This window comes from Rhopilema esculentum, chromosome 12 (genome assembly GCF_057945365.1).
Source record: "Rhopilema esculentum isolate cy_ngs chromosome 12, ASM5794536v1, whole genome shotgun sequence".
NCBI classification, from domain to species: Eukaryota; Metazoa; Cnidaria; class Scyphozoa; order Rhizostomeae; family Rhizostomatidae; genus Rhopilema; species Rhopilema esculentum.
Genome location: NC_142826.1, coordinates 2,016,784 through 2,036,147, shown reverse-complemented (window position 1 = coordinate 2,036,147; position 19,364 = coordinate 2,016,784). Strand labels below are relative to the sequence as shown.

General features: G+C 37.0%; 1 protein-coding gene across 7 annotated transcripts in view; it reads right to left on the bottom strand.

Moving 5' to 3' along the window:
- Positions 1–19,364, bottom strand: part of LOC135681250 (titin-like) — a 133,134-nt gene that overhangs the window by 6,387 nt on the left and 107,383 nt on the right. For 6 of the 7 annotated variants that reach the window (XM_065195617.2, XM_089111874.1, XM_089111875.1 and 3 more), the window contains 32 exons: positions 17,889–17,973; positions 17,002–17,279; positions 16,396–16,462; positions 15,785–15,891; positions 15,336–15,405; positions 14,915–15,010; positions 14,351–14,443; positions 13,956–14,006; positions 13,582–13,659; positions 13,172–13,213; positions 12,648–12,791; positions 12,350–12,454; positions 11,875–11,953; positions 11,337–11,626; positions 10,608–10,965; positions 10,028–10,303; positions 9,104–9,382; positions 8,600–8,896; positions 8,305–8,392; positions 7,658–7,950; positions 6,883–7,176; positions 6,270–6,402; positions 5,551–5,890; positions 5,072–5,195; positions 4,536–4,584; positions 4,203–4,229; positions 3,292–3,444; positions 2,854–2,899; positions 2,579–2,647; positions 2,245–2,452; positions 1,762–2,037; positions 932–1,225 (listed from right to left, as the gene is read on the bottom strand). In XM_065195617.2, the coding sequence (XP_065051689.2) occupies positions 932–1,225; positions 1,762–2,037; positions 2,245–2,452; positions 2,579–2,647; positions 2,854–2,899; positions 3,292–3,444; positions 4,203–4,229; positions 4,536–4,584; positions 5,072–5,195; positions 5,551–5,890; positions 6,270–6,402; positions 6,883–7,176; positions 7,658–7,950; positions 8,305–8,392; positions 8,600–8,896; positions 9,104–9,382; positions 10,028–10,303; positions 10,608–10,965; positions 11,337–11,626; positions 11,875–11,953; positions 12,350–12,454; positions 12,648–12,791; positions 13,172–13,213; positions 13,582–13,659; positions 13,956–14,006; positions 14,351–14,443; positions 14,915–15,010; positions 15,336–15,405; positions 15,785–15,891; positions 16,396–16,462; positions 17,002–17,279; positions 17,889–17,973 (5,189 nt within the window). The remainder of the gene's footprint in view (positions 1–931; positions 1,226–1,761; positions 2,038–2,244; positions 2,453–2,578; positions 2,648–2,853; positions 2,900–3,291; positions 3,445–4,202; positions 4,230–4,535; positions 4,585–5,071; positions 5,196–5,550; positions 5,891–6,269; positions 6,403–6,882; positions 7,177–7,657; positions 7,951–8,304; positions 8,393–8,599; positions 8,897–9,103; positions 9,383–10,027; positions 10,304–10,607; positions 10,966–11,336; positions 11,627–11,874; positions 11,954–12,349; positions 12,455–12,647; positions 12,792–13,171; positions 13,214–13,581; positions 13,660–13,955; positions 14,007–14,350; positions 14,444–14,914; positions 15,011–15,335; positions 15,406–15,784; positions 15,892–16,395; positions 16,463–17,001; positions 17,280–17,888; positions 17,974–19,364) is intronic. The other variant, XM_089111876.1, reaches the window with a different exon arrangement.

Sequence of the window (19,364 nt, the reverse complement as noted above, 5' to 3'; positions counted from 1 at the left end):
GGCCTAAGCAAGCATTGACGTTCTAGCAGCTTCTGAACACTGAGGTTTCTTACATTAGCAATAACGGGCCATAAAAATGCTAGTACCCTTTCAGGACTTTAAGCACATGACCTCCTGGATAAATGGAAATTTCCAAACAAAGCCAATTTAGAGTTATCATAGCAAGGGAGTTTCATCAGTAAATATCAATCAATTTTAATGAAAAGGAGCCCGAGCTTCAGTAAAACGCGTCAATTTGATGAATTAATGTAGCTAGCATGCTTTCACATTGATTATAACAATGAACTGAATAAATAATGAACGATTAAATGAACGCATAATTTAATTTCTTTTGGTTGATAACATTCATGGTTCTCAGTTTGATCTCGTTTTGAGGAAAGAAGTCGACAAAATCAACACGAGGCTAAGTTTGAAGCAGACCAATTGAATGTGTATTTTCACTGGATGAACGTTCAGTAAAATTTCAGGAATGACGTGAAGATTAAGAAGGTAACAACTTCAACTATTTGGTAACAATATTTGCTTCGATATTTACGAATACGAAGCCCAAAGCGTGCAACTGATATTTCTTCTCAAATTTGAGAAATGGCTAGCAGCTTGTTCGCAAAACATTCCACATTTTCTAGATAACGACTTTTAGTTTTAATAGGATAAAACTTACAGTATTGGGAAATTTTGCTTTGATATTTAAATAACTATATAATCCGAATGGCCGAATGGTTGGTTGCGACGATGACAACCATAGGAATGAAAACTCAGAATCGTTCTGTTCTTTACATCAAAAGCTTGTACAGCTTTGCCTCTCCGGCAACGAGAAGTTTATGACAGACCGGTTAACAGTAGTTATTATTAATCTGTACATAAATGTTCAACCATGAGACACACGTAATCGGAAGAAGACAAAGGAATGTAAATCGATAAAATGTCTCACCTACTACTTTTGTTTCTACAAAGCCAGTAGGCTTGCTGAAGCTGCTCTGACCAACAATATTCATTGCATTTACTCTGAAGCGATATGAACTTTCCGGCTCCAAATCATCAACAACAGTGATACACTCTTTTATGTTACTACAAACAATAGTCCAGCTTTTTTCTCCAACCTTTTTGCACTCTAGACAATAGCCAGTAATTGGGCTGTTACCATCAAACGGAGGCTGCCACTGAACGAGGGCGCTGTTTCCACAAACTTTAGGAACTCCTGGAGGTGAAGGCTCGTCTGGAACATCTAAATAATTGAAAGGAATACAACTTCTGAAATGTAACATACAAAATTTGCATTATAGAAAAATGTTCCTCTGAAATGTCTTTTGGCATTGAGGAGTGAGATTTGTGATGAGGGCCGTTCGTATAAGAGAGGGAGTGTAAATCCAAGGAGGCATGGATGAAAGAATCAAGAGGTAGCGTCTGAAGTTCTCTTCAGCCGGTTTTTGCTTGGATTTTAACAAAAACAATTACACTAGATATGGATTTCGCTTTTAAGATATTGTTTCCAAGTTGCTGTTATTGTTGCATTAATTATGCAATTTTTAAAATGTCCGAATGCGAAACCTAGCAGGGCAAAGAAATAAGGGAGGAAGAGAAGGAGCTGGCAGAATCAAATGCTTTAGATGGAGAAGAAATCAGAAAAACAGGCAGTATGGGTATAAAAAATTAGAGCTTTGGAATAACATAAGTTTTCCCACTTCTGAAACAATTTACAAACATAAAACATATTGCTGTACGTCTCCTTCAAAGATGACAAAATAAACACAAAAAACAAACCTGTCACAATTAGTTGGCACTTCGATTCAACCGATCCATGTTTATTTTCAAGTCGGACAGAATATCTTCCACTAACGGAACAAATAACTTTAAACAGCTTGAGAGTCGTCACACCTTTGCCATTTGTAATACACATAGTTTCATTTTCAACTACCTCCTTTCCTTCATACTTCCAAGAAATCGATGGTGGGGAGTCCGATATATATTGAACGGAGAGGGAAATTGTGTCGCCTCGGGAGCATTTTGTATCCTGGAGTTTGTTTAACAAAGTCGGTGCTGTAAAACAAATCGTGTGTCAGTGTCTTTCAATACAGTTGGAAAATTAAGCCATCAATATTTCTATCGTTTAAGCTATTTCCAAATTAACTACTCTCTCAAAATTTCTCGTTTACATACAGGACGTATTACCATTATTGCAATAAGCAACCAATAAAGAATAACATTCTCCCGTTTTCTTTCCGTAAAAAATTTATCAAGGATTACCTTGAGATTCCTCTTCTTCGGCTATCGCAACCCTTTTCCAGCCTGGCTTCTTTCCAGCGTTCGTTTCTTCGACAGTTTCAGTGGAGGGACTCAATCCAGGGGTAACCTTCGTTGTTAGCTTGTCCTGCTTAACGTCATTAGAGGCCGATTTCACGCCGCTGAGCAGCCGGCTCAAGAAGTTCGTGCTGCGCACTGCCGTGATCGTTTTCTGTACAAAAATGACGATAGTTGCAATTGAAATACATAAATAGAGAATGATAAAAAAAAGTGAAAAAAGCTCGGGAATAGAATGTAGGTTTTCAACGGAAGAGAAGCGCGAAAGTGAGCCACAAACCTTCCATTTTCTCCTCGCAGTAAATGCTTTTAATCTGTCTGTTTTCAGCTTCTTTTTCGACCTTTTAAACTGGAGACAAAAGATACTTGTCAAAAAAAGGTCATAGCAAGTGGCGACACTTTCTAAGCAATTATTTCCTATCTTTTAAACAAGTCGATAGTAATCAATATAAATCAGTACAAATCAGAATGAATTAGTATGGATCGGCATAATTAGCATAAGTCAGTATATTTTAGTATAAATCTGTACAAAAGCGCAAGTAAGAATTCACTCACCATCAACCATGGATGCTCAAAACACTCCTTTACTGTGCTGCGTTTGCTAAAAAAATAGTACCCCAGTTTAAAGAAAGTTCTTACAACAGACAAATTATCGATAAACTTCTGTTTTTGCTCCCTCTTGCCACGAACCTTATCGATAACCCTCCCCAAAAAACCACAAAAATACAGGATTAATAACAGGTTTAGTAAATAACAAGTGAAGGTGTATGGATGGCTCTGTGGTTAGGGTAACAGACTACAGATGCAAGGGTCTAGGATTCGAAACAACCATTCTCTGTAATTTCAAGCATTTGAATAATGAGATTTGGCCACATATGCTTGAAGGACCGGGACAAGTATCTTGTCTGAATGTCCTAAAAACACCTCCTTATGGAAGCTAGGTAGCGCGAAAAACGAAATAAAAATAACAGAAAATAGAACATAGACACTAACTTTTGGGCCTTGATGAGCAAATCTTGAATAAACTCCCTTGCTTCTTGACTGATTTCTTCAAAGACAGGGTCATCGAAATCCCATTCTGCTGTGGTAACATTGGCCAGTGTCTCAGCATCATTGTCTCCCATGAAAGGTGACAATCCACTTAGCCTGAAAACAAATGAGCCGTCCAGTGACTATCAATCATAGAGGAAGCTTAACATCGACTTAACAAAGCTTCAAAAGTCTATGATGGTATTAAAAAATGCTGCAGAATAGAAAAGATATCTAAAATCTATCATAAAAAAGTAACGACTATCGATTTCCCTTATGTTCCCCCCGTACAATCTCATCGTATTCATACCTTAAATTCAAGTTATATTGTTAATTTTAATGAGAAGTTCAGTAACATAGTAAAAATAAAAATAATAATACTTATATTTAATAAAAATAATAAATCATATTTAGACAGGTAAACGTGTTCAGCAAAATAAATTGCTGCTATCAACCAAGTAGCTGTTAACATAGTGTTCCTAAAATATATGTTTTATAATAGATGTTATTTATAAGCCATTTATGTCTGAAGAAAGAAGCATTGATAAAGTCTAAAGATAAATGTTAAAAGTCAACGTCAAACACATATAAGATACCATGCTGAATTGTTGTTTTAATTCATCAAGGCTCTTAATCTTTTAGCGAAGCGAATTAAAGTCCTTACAGTAACACTTGATCTTTAGAACTGATGCTTGTGTTTCTTTGGGATTTTATTGAAAAGCGCAAACAAAGCACAACAGATTTCTGCCCTACTATGCTATCTGCAAACTTAGGGAAATCGGTTGCTTATTTGATATTCTCGCAAGTGATGGTGCATTAGTTCAAATAAAATGCTTATTTGCAAAATAAATCAGTGCTAGAGAATAAATACTTACAAGACATAGGTAATAACTCCAATAGACCTAAGAAAAACAAAGTACATTTAGATGTATGAAAAAAAAATTTTTTAATTTTAAGCAGATGATGTTTAGCAACTAATTCCCATCATGTATTATATAAAATCACGAAAACGCTGCTACAACGATTAGTCTTAAAACTGAAAGTGTCCGTTCACTGTTCAACTGTTGGCATTAAACGGAGGCTAGCAGTCAAGAATAAATAACTTCCTTTTCAACGCAGCTGGAGCACAGAAGAAAAAGAACTGTTTGATGAATATGGAATATATGAGTGGGCACTGAAGACACGTAATGAAAGAAAAACGGGCATACCACATATCCGTAGCTGTGCTTACTGTATCATAACTGATTACTTCTGGGGCTGTAGAAAATAAGCAACATTTAAATTCAGATTTTGAATATAAGCAAATCAAGTAATTGAACAAACATGGACTAAAAGCTTTCGCAAACTCTCAGCTGTCGCAATTGTACGTATTCTTAACTGCCCTGGGGATATACTTAACAGTCCTGCTCCCCCTTGAGAACCCTAAAATGTGCAATTGATTCCAGGGGAGTAGGGCCCAATGTTCTTACCAGCCCTTGGGAGTTAGACCGACCCTTGGGGGTGATACCAACCTTTGGGTTAGACAAACCCGTGGGGCTCTAACCAACCCTTGGGAGTTATTGTTTCCCAAACTCTTGGAACAATGGGATTACTGCTAGCCCACTATTAAGTTATCTTGTTGTCAAATACTGCCACGCCTGCTCCAGTAAAACAAATAAGTAAAGAGAAATCATAATAACAACATACAAAATTACAAAAACTTTGCGTAGAAAGACACAAGAGACAAATGATTGTATATACATACCAATGAATTCAGGGGTTCCACATAAAACTTGCATCGTTTCATTTGGATTATACTTTCTCGCGAGACCAAAGTCAATCAACTTGACCTGATTGCTGTTCGGGTTTACTAGCATGATGTTTTCAGGCTAAAAACGAACCAAATTAGAAATAATAAAATGCTCAATGCCAATTTATGTAAAATAACATAAAACATAGAACTACTGAATCGAAAAAGGGAACAAATATAGCCCCAAATCCAACCCCAACTCAAACTCAACCCGAACCCCAACCTAAAATTCCAACTACAACCCCAAACCCAAACTCCAACCCAAGCCCAAGATCCAGACCCAAACCTAACTTCAACCCCATTTTCCACCCCAACTTCAACCCCAAACCCATATGAGATCATCTAGGAACAACTGTCCAAAGAAATCATTCGATAAGTGTCAAGTAGACTAGAATGCAAACTTTTGGTAAATTATTTCTAAAACGCATGCTTACCTTCAAATCAAGATGAAGTATTTGTCTTTCGTGCATATAACTTAGACCCTGCAAAACTTGTTTCATATAATACACTACAACATGCTCCGAAATGTACTCAAGAGCAGTCAATTTCTCAAACAGTTCTCCGCCAGTCACCAATTCCAAAATAAGCACTATATTTTTCGATGTTTCATATGCATCATAAAGTTGTACCAGTCTTTTATGGTTCAGTTGATTCATTATCTTGATCTCGTCATATACAGCTTGCTTTTCACGTGGCCTACACTTAACAAATTTAGCAGCATATTCCCTTGAGTTGTCTTTGTGTATACATTTGCTAACAATTCCAAATTTACCCCTGAAACAAAACGAATGATAAAATGATCGAGTCATGCAAGCAAATAAACAAAAACAACACCTAAAGAGCATAGACAAATAAAAAAGGAGCTGCTTGAAAAAAGTCCTTATGAGAGAAAAAGCGGACAAAAAAATCTTGCCAGGTATCAACGAAGTAAATGTTGATCGCGTCTTTTTGCTTCGTATTCAAGTATAAAATCTTATTTTCTTTGTAAATTACTTCTGTAGGCAGCAAAAAAGAAGTAACATTTGAGATTAATACTTCATACTTGCACAATCCGAAGAAACCTTTGCTCTTTACATTAATAAAAAATTCACTTCTTTTGTTATGTGTTACCCCCTGTTAGAAGGGTATACAGAGTATTAACATGCATATTTACCTTCCAAGTTCGTCCTTCATGGTATAATAATTTTCTGCATCTTCCCGTTTTATTTCTACCGGGGGTCTGTCCGGCATTGGCTCTGGATCTGAAACTTCGTCCTCAGACTCGGATTCGTACTCAGTGACAAGGCCTAAAACGAGTAACCAGTCACTCTTCTAAAGTCCATAACAGTATATAAAATGTCCCACAGTCACCATACATTGGCACGTTCATAATGGCCAATGAAGTTTAAGTCTTCAGATGTGCATCTGAATTAATGTAGCTTATTTTCATGACTCGTCCTTTTGGTCAATAATGGTATTATATATGGTATTATTACAGAATTTAAAATAAGATCATTTACGATACGATTTAGATAATGTGAAACTATTTCGAAAGTTTGAGAAAACTTTCGAAGACTTTAAGGTTCAACTATCTAATATAATTCAAACTATAATTTGAAACAAGGATCTTCTTGAAACATATAGCTAATATCAAAATAAGGTTGTAGTGTCTGGATGGAAGTTGTCTTTCTAAAGCAGAAGATAGAAAGCCAATGGCTTTTCGAAAAGCCACGATTCTGCTGAAATTTTGCGAACTTTGGAAGCATAAAAATACTGCCTAAACTAACCTTCAACATATAGCATGGAGCTGCTTGTGACAGTTCCCTCGCTGTTCTTTGCAACACAAGTGATTTTCCCCGCAGTATCCGAGCTTCCATGAGTTATAATCAATACACAATTATCATCTGCATCAAACAGCATCGTAAACTGCTTGCTTTCAACAAGCTTTTCCCCATCTTTAAACCACTCTACATCTGGATCTGGGTTGCCAATCACTCGGCATTTAAACTTGGCAGCGTTTCCCTCGAAGATGAAGCAGTCTTCAAGTTCCTTAGTGAAAATTGGAGGTCCGAATGGTATTCCTGTTGAATAAATTAGTTATAATAAGTTCGAGAATTCAGTCCTTTCACGCTGAAGGAGGGGATAAATTTGAATATAGCTTAAGTGAGAAGCACCTATAGCGAAGACCTGAGTACAAAAAATACACAGCCTTTCTCAAGATATTTTGCTACTTAATAAAATACAACCATTCTATGAACATTCGCCATAAAAACAACTTTCAAAAGTCTGAAAATTGAATTTGCCTTCTTAAGACCGCTTTTCGTTCAGCATTTTTTTGAGTATGAAAGTTTGATGGTGACGAAAGACCTCAGTGTTTAAAACAATTACAGGCAAAAAATCAGAAACGTTTAAAAATCAATTTGTATTGCGAATCAACTCACGGCAAATTTTAATGGGGTATTTAAAACTTAGAGAGTATTAAAGATCAGTGCAAAAACATAATTTAAGAAAGAATGTGTAGAGATAATAAAAACTGTGATTCTATCTAGAAAATTTCCCAACCTCCTTCATCTCCTTCGTTAGCTAAGCTTGGGTTTTTCAAAGACTCGTGCACTCTGTTCCCGCTGAAAATCAAAGGGCTCTTCGATCTTGGTGGCCTAGTTCGCCGCGATGGACCACTTTCATCACTGCTTGAGTATTCCCCTTGCGCAGCAACATTACGTCGCTCTTTCAGGTTACTGAATGGCGAAAGCCTCGGTGCGATATCCGCCTCCACAGGCATCAGCAGCGATTTGTGATCATTACGACTTTGATTTGACAGCGCAGCGACCTCTTCGTCAGTATGCGATGCGTTGCTAGTTTGAAGAAAAAAAATAGACAGTCTAGCTTTTAGCACGCAAACTTTTTTAGTGATTAAGCAATTAATGATATCCAGTGTTTACTTCTATAACATTTTACAACTAGATGAAAATGTTACGTTTCAGAGATGCGCGGCTACAGTTTCAATTCATTCATGTTTACCTTAGAATTAAACAAACTGTAGAAAGGCTTTGCATATAAGTTATAAACAACGAAATAAAACGATGGTTAACTGAAATAGATATAAATGCCTCACGTTAAGCTGTATGCAGAGATTCTGGTTGTGAGGAAGGTAAAGAAAATCGGATCTCGCAGTTACCGTGCCTAATTAATTTTCTAAAGTTGCATACCTTTCTGTGTCGTATCCATCACTCATCTCTCGTTCACGATCCGAGTTTCCGTTTTCCTTTAGAATAACAGGAGATTTCACAACTGGTGCTGAAATATAAAGCAAAACTTCCTCTTAGGACCATTATGATATATTTTATGCCAGACGAGGAAAACAAGAAAGCACTATTGTAGGATTTATTGCCTAGAGTTATTTTTCCGACTTAGGTATAAAGTGTGGATGAGAGTAGAAATCCCTTCAAGTTACATTTTGGGAATTTTCCCAGGGTTGAAATTCATACAAAAAGAGAAAGCTACCTTTCACAAGCACTGATGCACTAGATTTGCCTGGCTTACTCCAGCCAATAACATTGCAGGCAGAAACACGAAAGTTATATTCATCGCCCTTCACAAGGCCATCCACAGTTGCTGTTGTTGCTGTTAGCTGGTCATCAATTAGATCCCAGTCTTCCGGACGATCATCTTCATTTCTCTGTTCCAGCATGTAATGAGTCACTTCGCTGCCACCGTCTTCTTTCGGCGCGGTCCATGACAAAGTAACCGAATCATCTGTGATGTTATTAACTGTTGGACTGTCAGGCTCGGACGGAACACCTTTAAAGAACAAGAACATGTTATTGTAAAAGTCTTGTTAAAGCAAACATAGCAGAAAATAGTAGAAACAGTATATAAAACAGGACGGTTCTAAGTTGCTACCCTGATATTCAGGGTTAAGGGGAACACCAGGCAACTGTTTGAAATAGCAAATAAATTTCTTTGTCCTCTAGGACATCAAATACGTAATATCATTTCTTTACTCACAGAGTACGGAAAGAATCGCTCGGCAACTTTCTTCGCCTTCAACATTGGCAATTTTACACGTGTATTCACCACTGTCCGATACGTCAATATCAGCGATATCAAGTACTGCAAATTTTTCTGTCGTTTCTATGAGGTATCTTCCTGCATCGTGAATTTCCTCTGTACCGAAGAACCAAGTCACTTTTGGAGTTGGAAAGCCATCAATGCCACATTTAAACGAGAATGAGTTTCCCAGTTCGGCCTGTCCATCTTTGAATTTCTCTATAAACCTTGGTGGAGCTATGGCAAAAAAGGTTTCAAATTGATATGGGCTGTTGGTTCAGAGAAGATTGGGTGAGAGAACATCAATAGAAATAATGGAAGCTTCAATCAATCATGACTACTGGCCTTAACAGCACAATAAGTAACAAAGTGATACACGTTTGACGTGATACACGATAGATGCAGATTAGCTTCAATCTAGTTTAGCAGCGTGGTACTTTGAGTCTTAATTGATTCTTTACAGCTTTAAAGAAATCTGATTTGAATCTGTACCGTTACAAAAATCGGAAAAACCATTCGCAGAACCAAAGGACTTGCAATCGCATATTTCCACTGCTCGTCTGAAAGATCTAAAACCTTTATTTTCTAGAGCCAGAATAAGTGGCGAGGATGGCTCAGTTGTTAGAGGCGCTGACTACAGACCCAAGGGTCTGTGGTTCGAGTCCCTGGCATGACCAAACTTTCACCCAGAGTGGGGAGAGTCGCCAGCTCTCTGTAATTCCAGGCGTAGGAATCATGAGGTGTGGTCACATCGAGAGGAAGGACCAGGACACTGCTCGATAAACATAGCTTCTCAGTGTCCTAAAAACTACCTTCGGATGCTAGGTAGCAACAAATACAAATACAAATACAAAGTGGCTTAGTTAAGCAAGTTACATTTACCATTAACAATCAGCTCTGCCATGCAGCTGATGCTTCCAGAGGCATTCGAAGCAGTGACACCATACAATCCTGCATAGTCAATTGTAACGTCATCTAATACTAGCAGTTCTGTGCCGTCTTTCTTTGTTTGAAATTTGATATATTCATTTTCTTCCAACTTTTCGTCATCCAAAGTCCATTCTACATCTGCATCACAGTCAATCAGACAATCAAATATTACGGTTTCGCCTTCAATTGCCTTTTGCGGTTCAAGAGCTCTGATGAAATTCGGCAGCGCTGTGCGACGAATTGAAAATTGTGAACTTAAGTTAAGTTGGATTTGTGGGATTTAGTGCAGTTTAGGGCTTTAGTCTTTTCCTTTTATAACGAGGAAAGAAAAGAAAATGAGGGGGGGGGGGAATTACATACGCAAGCCCAAGGGACAACTTAAGCCTTGTGGAGAATATCAAAGGAATAAGAATAGCGTCTACAGATGACAACAAAGAGTGCAAATGAAGAAGATTAATTGATGTGAATTTTACTTATCTCGTGTTCTGGGTGCAAATATTTCCAATCAAAATTCAATGGGAATGAGACTTACAAGACAGAACCGAACCTTCGGTTGACAATTCGGAACTGGTTCTGGATCGATCAGTAGAAAAATCGGACTCGGGGAACGATTTGGAACTGGAATATTCAGATAACGTCTTCTCACCTAAAGAAGCTACGTCAGGTTCTGAATCCGCAGATCTCGTTAAGGTTATTTTCTTCAGCCACTGCGCAGGAACCCAACAACGCCTAGGCCCACCTTCAGCAGGTTTTGCTTCAACAAGATACAGCTGGGTACCAGCCTTTAATGCGGTCACGTGCTCTCCCTTCTTGATGATTACCGTCTCCGATGAACGCGAATTTACGTCTGTTATGATCTCATATGAGGTACCAATGTCGACTGGCTCAGCCTTGTTAATGAAGGAGAAAGAGACCGTTCACATTTTCATACATTCAAAAAACTAAATGATCTCAACACACGTAAATACTATAATCACAAAACAAAATGAGGGTAAACAATGATGGTAGATATAAAAAACCTCTGTGACATTTTTTGCTGAATATGAATACTGTAGCAATGGACACAAATTCAATTCTAAACAGGCAAGGCAAAGTCGAAGGCCTATTAATAAAGAGACTTAACGAAACATATTTGTTACAAAGCAAGACTCCTTCTGTAACCCCACATTTCAAAATGCTTCTGAAGGGGAAGTCTTGTTCCGTGCTCAATGCTACTCGTTCAAAACAGTACAATTTAAAGAAAACTAGCCAAGAAAATCACCTCTTTAGATAATACACCGAGATCGTTGGCGATGTAAGCCTCCTCCACATCCATCATTGCATCTATGTGAGATTCTTCCGTCACGTGCGAACAGGGCTCCTTCAATGCGGGAGCTACTGACTGTTCTCCTGCAGGGGTTTGAAGAGGCTTGAATAGCCGCGACGTATCAGTGCTAGCCTCGACTATTTCTGTAAGCGGAGCATCTGACTTTGAACGAACCAAGGTCACTCTATTCTTCATGTCATCGTAATCAATCATCTGCGCTGGAGCTGACTTTCGCTTTGAGGATTCTGTGTGTTTACAAATAAAACAATTCTCAGTAAGGTTTCCCGATTAGTTTGAAAGGCAAGCTATGTCAAGGGGCCTTAATAGAAAAATTCACTTTAACCGAGGGGCTTAAAGCAGGTACAGAGTATAAAATAAGAAAATTATGGAAGTTCTTTGGGGTTCTGAATTGAAAGACCCTTAAAAAATTGATTTACAGATATAGGAAAATATCAAGACGAAGATACTTCGAAGTTTCTGAAGGATAGCATACCTTTGAGCGCGCTCAACTGTCGTCCAAGAATATCTCGAATCTCTTTAACCCAAGACTGTTTTATCCACAAGGTTTTCGCCTGAATTCAATAAAACAAATTAAGTGAGAAGTAGGACCCAAAATCATGTGACTGAAGAAAAGCTTGAGCATCAAACTGTGGTTGACTTGAGAGTCGGTGACTTCTCAAGGCACCGGAATGATGTGTTGTGGAACACAACATCATTATCCTTGTAATTTTTCAAGATTTAACGTCTTTACGCTCAACATAATTACGGAATATGGCTATTCACACAACAGCTGCAATCAGCAAATCTTATAGCTTAGCGTTAACTTTGTAACAAACACCATTAGAACGATTGTAAACTAAATACCGAATCGGGTTTAAGCCCGGGCTCATCGTGTAAAAGCGATACATATTGGTAAAAGATCGCAAAATAGAAACATCGTAAAATAGTAACATCAAAAACTCAATTACCTCAAATGTCCATTGTAAGCTTGCCGACGAAGCCGATTTTCCAACCCAAATCCGCCATCGCTTTGCGTCACTATCTACTGATTCCGTTAGGCCGGCATCAGACATCTAAAAAGCCGATTAGAGCATCATTTTTGGATAGCTTTAATTAACAGGAATAAAAGCAATAAAAACCCATCTTGTCAAAGAGAACTAGGTAGAGAAAAAATTTGTGTATACATTCTCAGGTCTTTCAGTTTCTTGGCAAAACACAGAGAAATGTGTAAAAATTAACACATTATAGCAGACAGTGATTGCATACCTTGACGAGAAATTTAAAACAGTACGTGAATTCATCCTTCCTTGTTTCTTTAGTCTTTGTTCCGATCAGCAATCGCTCAAATAAAAACAAATGTCTTTCTTTTCCACGACCTTTTACCTTGCCTTCCCAGCAAATAACATCTTCCTATATAAAAATAAAAGAATAAGGTTAGGAACAAAATAATTACAGCTACTTTCCGCTGTTATAAAGGTTTTACGTTCAAAGACTGGAGTTAAGAAATGTCTACAACTTCTCTGTTATCTTATTGCGATTTTCTAGCACGACATAGACATCAAATAAAATTCTGTTTATGATAACACCCTGCTTTTAGTTTTTCTTTAAAAAGGAATAAATTCTTCAAAATATGCTATTACGGAAAGTGAAAACTAAAACCTAACGATATAAAGAAGCAAAACACTTGTTAAAATAAAGTTTACCTTTTTTACGAAACTATCGAATTTCAGTCAAAATATAAAGATATCATCTTGAAATGGCAACAAACAGAGACGTGCAAAACTACTTACATGTCGAAGCAAACTGCCCCCATCTTCTAATGATATTTCTCCCTGAAAAGATAGAGAGCAGATGGTATTGAACAAATCCTTAATGTTTTTACTTATGGGAAATTATTCCATTTAGTCGCTGATATCATTCCATAGAAACCAATATCCCCGCTAAGACACTTTCAACGTTTCTATTTTAACATCAATCCACGACTGTCATGACTCTCATTATCAACCTTTCAAGCTTTTAAGATCATTAAAAAAACAAGATGCAACGGCGCAAAAGCAAACAGCTGGCTCCCTGGAAGAAGCTCTACACACATTTCATAACATTCTAAGGCCCAGTAATAGTTAGAGAAATAGGTAACAATATTAATGTAAAATGATGACTGATAAATGAAAAGTTTGTGTTAGTTTCTAACTTCACGTACCTTATAACCGGAGATTTTAGCTACATGAAGCATGTCATTTGATAAACGTATAATGTTTCCAGTTCTCGTTAAAGCTTGCTGAAAAAAGGAAATAAGTTCAGATTCAGATTCATAAACATTTATCCATCAGAAACCAAGAAAAACGTCCGAGATGTAGTGTGAAGCCAGACATATTCTTAGAATTAGGTGCAAAGTTCTTGGAAAATTGTGGAGTTCCTTGGCAATATTTTTGGGGAGAAAACACAATATGAAATTGAACACAAGCGTGCTGTGCAGCTTTCAAAATAAATCTCACTGTAATAAACGTTTACAAAGCAATGTGTTGAATATTTTCATACATCTGCAGTTGAATATCCAAGGAATCTAAGACCTACCTCAACTGTTGAAGCTTCCTGGTTTGCCCTTGTCGAATATTTTAAAAGAACCTAAAACATTGATCATGGAATAATAAGAAAGGGCAGAAATGACGTCTGTTGAATTAAATTTGCTTCAGATAAGCAATTAATTTGATTGGGCGGAACTTTTTAATCACAGGGAAAAAAGGATGTTTATTGGAAAAAAAACACGTGTCTCGACTGGACAGCTACCATATGAAAGCACGTCATTAATGAAGTACAATGTCTGAATGATAAACGTGTTTGATTCGTTAAGCAACTAATTTCAACCTGTGACCTGTTGGGATGAAAGGGTGAGCAGAAGGTTTTTTAAATCATCAACAACCCATTGTAAATTGTTCTCCATTATATGTAAAACGACGAGCTGAACGCACCTTGAGCAGAAGCTGGTATCTGGTGATTCTTTGTACTGGAGTGATCAAATAGCCCTGGATGAAGTGTGGGTCTTCAGAGTCGTGTTGATAATTCTGTAAAACAGAACACGAGGTTAGATCAAAACTGCAATCATAAAACCGAAAGTGCAAGGCCTGATGACCCTAAAATTCGACAACAAACACATCTATGTGATTGGATCTGGAAATGTGCTTAAACAGGAAAAATAGCTTGATGGAAGGCTAATAAATGAACCACGATAATCATTAGGATCTCTAATATTTATATTCGAAAAAAGTTTTGACAGGAAATTGGAAACGCGATAGGAGGATTGGTTCTATATTAACGACTTTGACACAAATGATTAGACAAAATTCAAATAAAATCTTGTATAGCTTGGATTTATCCCATCTTGTACGTAGGTGGAGGAGTGAGATTATGAGAAGTTATTTAGCTATTTAAGTACGATTTTAAGAATGCTAGTCGGTTTTGAATAGTTCTCGATATAGGTCGATAATAAAATGAATTTCAAACATCGGAAATTGGAGCAAAGTTGCACGTCTTACCTCCCAGTATTCAATTGATTCTGGTCGATTTAAAACTTCATCCGCTGTTGGTCTTGTTCTACAGTACTCGACGTAAAGTGTTTCCAATTCATTAGCCTGAAACAAGATACGAAATCATGATTACATAAAAATTAACGACTATAAAAATTTTCGTACAAATTCTGAAGATAGAAAGACCTGTCCTAAACTAATGCTAACTTTCAAAGTCTTGAGAATAACGAAATAAAGAAATTTAATTATCTTTGTTGCCTCTATGTCTGTTTGACAACCAGAGAATGCTTATACTTCTAGGATGCATTGAAACGCGCCTCAGCTGATGGCTCGGTCGAGATCTACAAGCTGAAGGTTATGTAATTCCAATAAATGCTCTTAGCTCGCTCTTAACCAAATCATGCAGATTTGTAAAGTCAAACAAACTCACTTTTTTCACAAAACAATTGGCCATATCCTCGCTCACATGAGCAGATTGCTCCAATTCCGGTAGAAATATGCTAGACAGACAAAGAAAAGCAAATGAGAATGTGTTGTTTTGAGTTTTCCTACAATCGTATGAAATACTAAGATTGGTTAAGATTAAAAACATTCTACGAATGGTGGGGTTAAATACTAGCGTTGAACTGCTATAAAGTGTAATAAAGTATTAATATAAGTTTATTAAAAGCTTGGCGACAGTTAAGGTAACAAAAGTCCTTCGAACCAAAAGTTTTCCAGATCATTCATAACTTAACTTATTAACTGTTGAATATGACTTCTAGAAGATCTGCATTTCCTTACAGTGCTATTTACATGGGCCTCTGCGTCTGCCACGCAGGACTTTATACACGATTTGCGAGTACAATAGTGACAAGGAAATCTCTACCAGTAACTAACCTGCTATGAAACTGGTAGATGTCTCTGATGTTTGCAAAAAGAACATCCCTTTTACCAACCAGGCAAGAAGGCAAATGCTTTCCCTTTTCAACTTGCACCAAATGATGCTAAAACGATAAAGACACTCTTCAACACAAGCAGAACAGTTAAGAAGAGGCCTAATTTGGAAGTCAAAACATTAATTTTGCATTGGGAGCAAGCAGAAGGAGTCAATAGGCTCTGTCTAAAGAAATAAATTTGCACAAGACAAAGGCATGCCGATGTTCAAATGTATTCAACAGCTGGGACATCCCCCCTCAAATGTATTCAACAGCTGGGTCATCCCCCATAGCTTCCATGGGTTGTCAACTCAGAAAAACGGGCAAATCACAAATGGAAAAAGGGGAAATCTTCATATCTAAAATTCAACTCCATCACCTGAAGGTTGGCGAATTGCCAAATTAATAGTAGAAAATCGAAGACAATCCTTGATTTAAGTTTTTCATTTCACATTCTTTTGTAAAAGATATTGAAATCTGTACTAATCTGTATAGGCTTGTCAAAAGTCAAAATTGATTTAAGTGATAAAGTGATTAAAGCGATTAAAGCGATTAAGTGATCACTCTACCAACCTCACAAAGATACTTCAAGTCATCCACATATTTCCTTTCCGTATCCAAAATTTCCTTCAAGACGTTGCTAGAGCAAAACATAACACCATTACCTTTTAATCACAGAAAAATTATCAGAAAAATTAATGGTAACGATTATGAATATAAAATATACCAAAGAAATAAATAACGGCAAAAACTATGAAAATTTATTGATGAAACATTACATTTAGCTATCGGTTCGAAAACACAGCCATGAGGCATTCCAATGATTACCCTGCACCAAGAGAAGAATTTGGCGTTTTGCTTAGAAGTGGTAATACTTGAACAACCACCAATATTTTCTTTCCCAATAAATGAAACACGCGAGACTTCTGCGTGACATTTACGCAGCCATATACGTGATATTTACGCAGACATTTACGTGACATAAAGCTAGACCTCTTCAACATTGTAAATGAAAATAACAGACCAGTTATCGGATAAACAGACGTGAGGCAAGGAAATCTTAAATGAAAGGAAATTCTAATAGAATATTCGAAGAAAATATAAAAGACCACAATAAAATATGAGCAATTGCTGGTAAGCAAAGTAATATTTAACTTGGATAACAAAATAGAAACTTACTCTCTTAGCTTCAATGCCTCGATCTCTTTACTGTCTTTTGGCAGCTGAATGCCAATACTTCGTCGCCTGGCATCCACTTCTTCTTCGGCATCTTTTTCGAGGTATGCACTTGGAACTAATCCTTCTTCACCGTATGAACCATCTTCGTTGATTGTTCTCACCACCCAGAGGTCCCCTTCTTGATTTCCCTCCATAACATCCACAACTGTCCCTTCGGATATCGCCAGCTGGTCGTCATCTTTAGGATCGTAATTCGCGATTGCAACATATGTATTGCTCTGAAAATATAAAATCAAATTTAAAAGATCGCAGTTATTAATCGATATTTCAACAAGGATCATCTAGGCAATAAGAGAATCCATGACGTTTCTCTCTGTCATAACCAACAAAAAACATAGACTGGTGGTTTTGCAGGCAGGTTTTGCAGGCAAGAAAATAATTAAAAATCTATACGCAATGTACGCAAATGTTACAGAACATGAAATTTTGCAAAACACGGGTCTGATTTATTGGAAATATTTTGCGATTTAAAGAAAACGCTGAGGTGGCGGTTTTTGATAATAATAAGGGTAAGAATCCATGATCTTACATGCGATAAGATCAAAGAAACATTTAAACAGCGTGTAATATCATGCCCATATGTTTCAGGCCTAATATCAACGACTACAAAAAGTTATTTCAACAATATGTTGTTCCTGCTTCCCTTTGGAAAATAAACAATTTCTTGTAATAGATACAGAACTCACAATCCTCTCTGGTAGCAGATGTATAAGAAGCTGATTACCGCTATTTTCTTATTAGTGGAAGATGTTAAATGGAGGTTCAAGATACGCAATGGAAAACAAACAATCCTTGACTGAACACAACAGTAAGACAGGGATAAATACCTTGACTGATTCAAGATCAAATGGTCTGCCAGGTGATGAGAGCGGAGAATCAAGATCATCTCGAGGGGTGGTCGGTGTATTAGCGCTGTTGAAAAATACAATCATTTTTAGTACAAATCGGTGTGTAAAATGTCAGAGGCAAATGAAATTAATGCTATATGCATTACATTGAACGCCATAAGAAAAACGAAATATATAACAACGTAACTTGAAAACTCGTAGGAAATACAGTAAAACATTTTGGTGAGCTTCCTAAGTAAGTGAAGTTTGATTCAATCGACAGTTTGATTCAATCAAAGGTTAGTCGGGAAAGGAATGCTTAGTCGGGAAAGGAAACAAAGTTGATCATTCGCTAAACACATGCTTTGATAAATTCCGACGTCATGTTGATAAAATCAGACGCTTTTAAGCAAAACGCACATCAAAAAATACCTGCCTCGAACAAAGAAATAAATTTACTGCGAAGTTTTAGAGCAAACAAAAGCAAACAAAAAAATTATACTCGATTGTATTAGCCATTTCTTAATTCAGATTAGCAAGATTAGAGTCGGATGACGAGAAAGGTCATGCATTCATTGCATTTACGAGATCTTCTTGTGGATTAGAAAATTCACCTGTTATTGATATGGATGCAGTTAAACTAAAGTACGATGTGATGGCATGGCTCTCTTAAAAATTAGCATATATTTGAACATGGACAATGTAAATTGACTCATGAGACTAAACTAGCAAAAAAATTTCATTCATTGATAAAGCTTAACACCGCATATCTTCATATTTACAACATATCTATAAATCAAAATTTGATTCTATGATAAAAAATAATATATTAATGAGAGTAATAAATTTATCGATAAAATTGACCCTTGTGGTGTTTGACATAAGCCTTACTTCGTGAACAGCTTGCAAATCAGAATAATGATATCAAACTTCCCAGCACCTTGGCAAAATATTACTTCTAGATATTCACGACTCCGTTCAAAACAAATCTCCAAAAAACAGAAGTTCAGAAACTTACTATAGCCGGAATAGGTTAACGTAATTTTCCATTCGCATGATTCTAAACATTTTTGGCGCCTTGGCGTATCACGCCCGTCATTCCATCATCTTAACAAACAGAGAAAGAATCCCAGTTCGCACAAACATCTGTCGACCATAGAAACGCTTAGAGCTCGGGATAGCCCGTCAACAACCGTTAACGCAAGAATTCCTTTTTAAAGCGCGGATTATCGAATTCCGTCGTGAAGCCTTTGAAATTTACAGTCTCGATTTGGTGGCTTTTAATGAGAAGATCGGCGACTTTCAACATCATTACTCAGTTCGACCACAGCGATGGAAAATCACATCTTGTAGATACAATCAGCTTTGTTTACAGGGCGTTAGTTGTGTGTGTGTTGTCCGTGTAGCTTGTCCGTGTGGAAAATTAGATGACCTTCAGTTTCGAGACGCGAATAATGACTATTCAATGTTTTATAC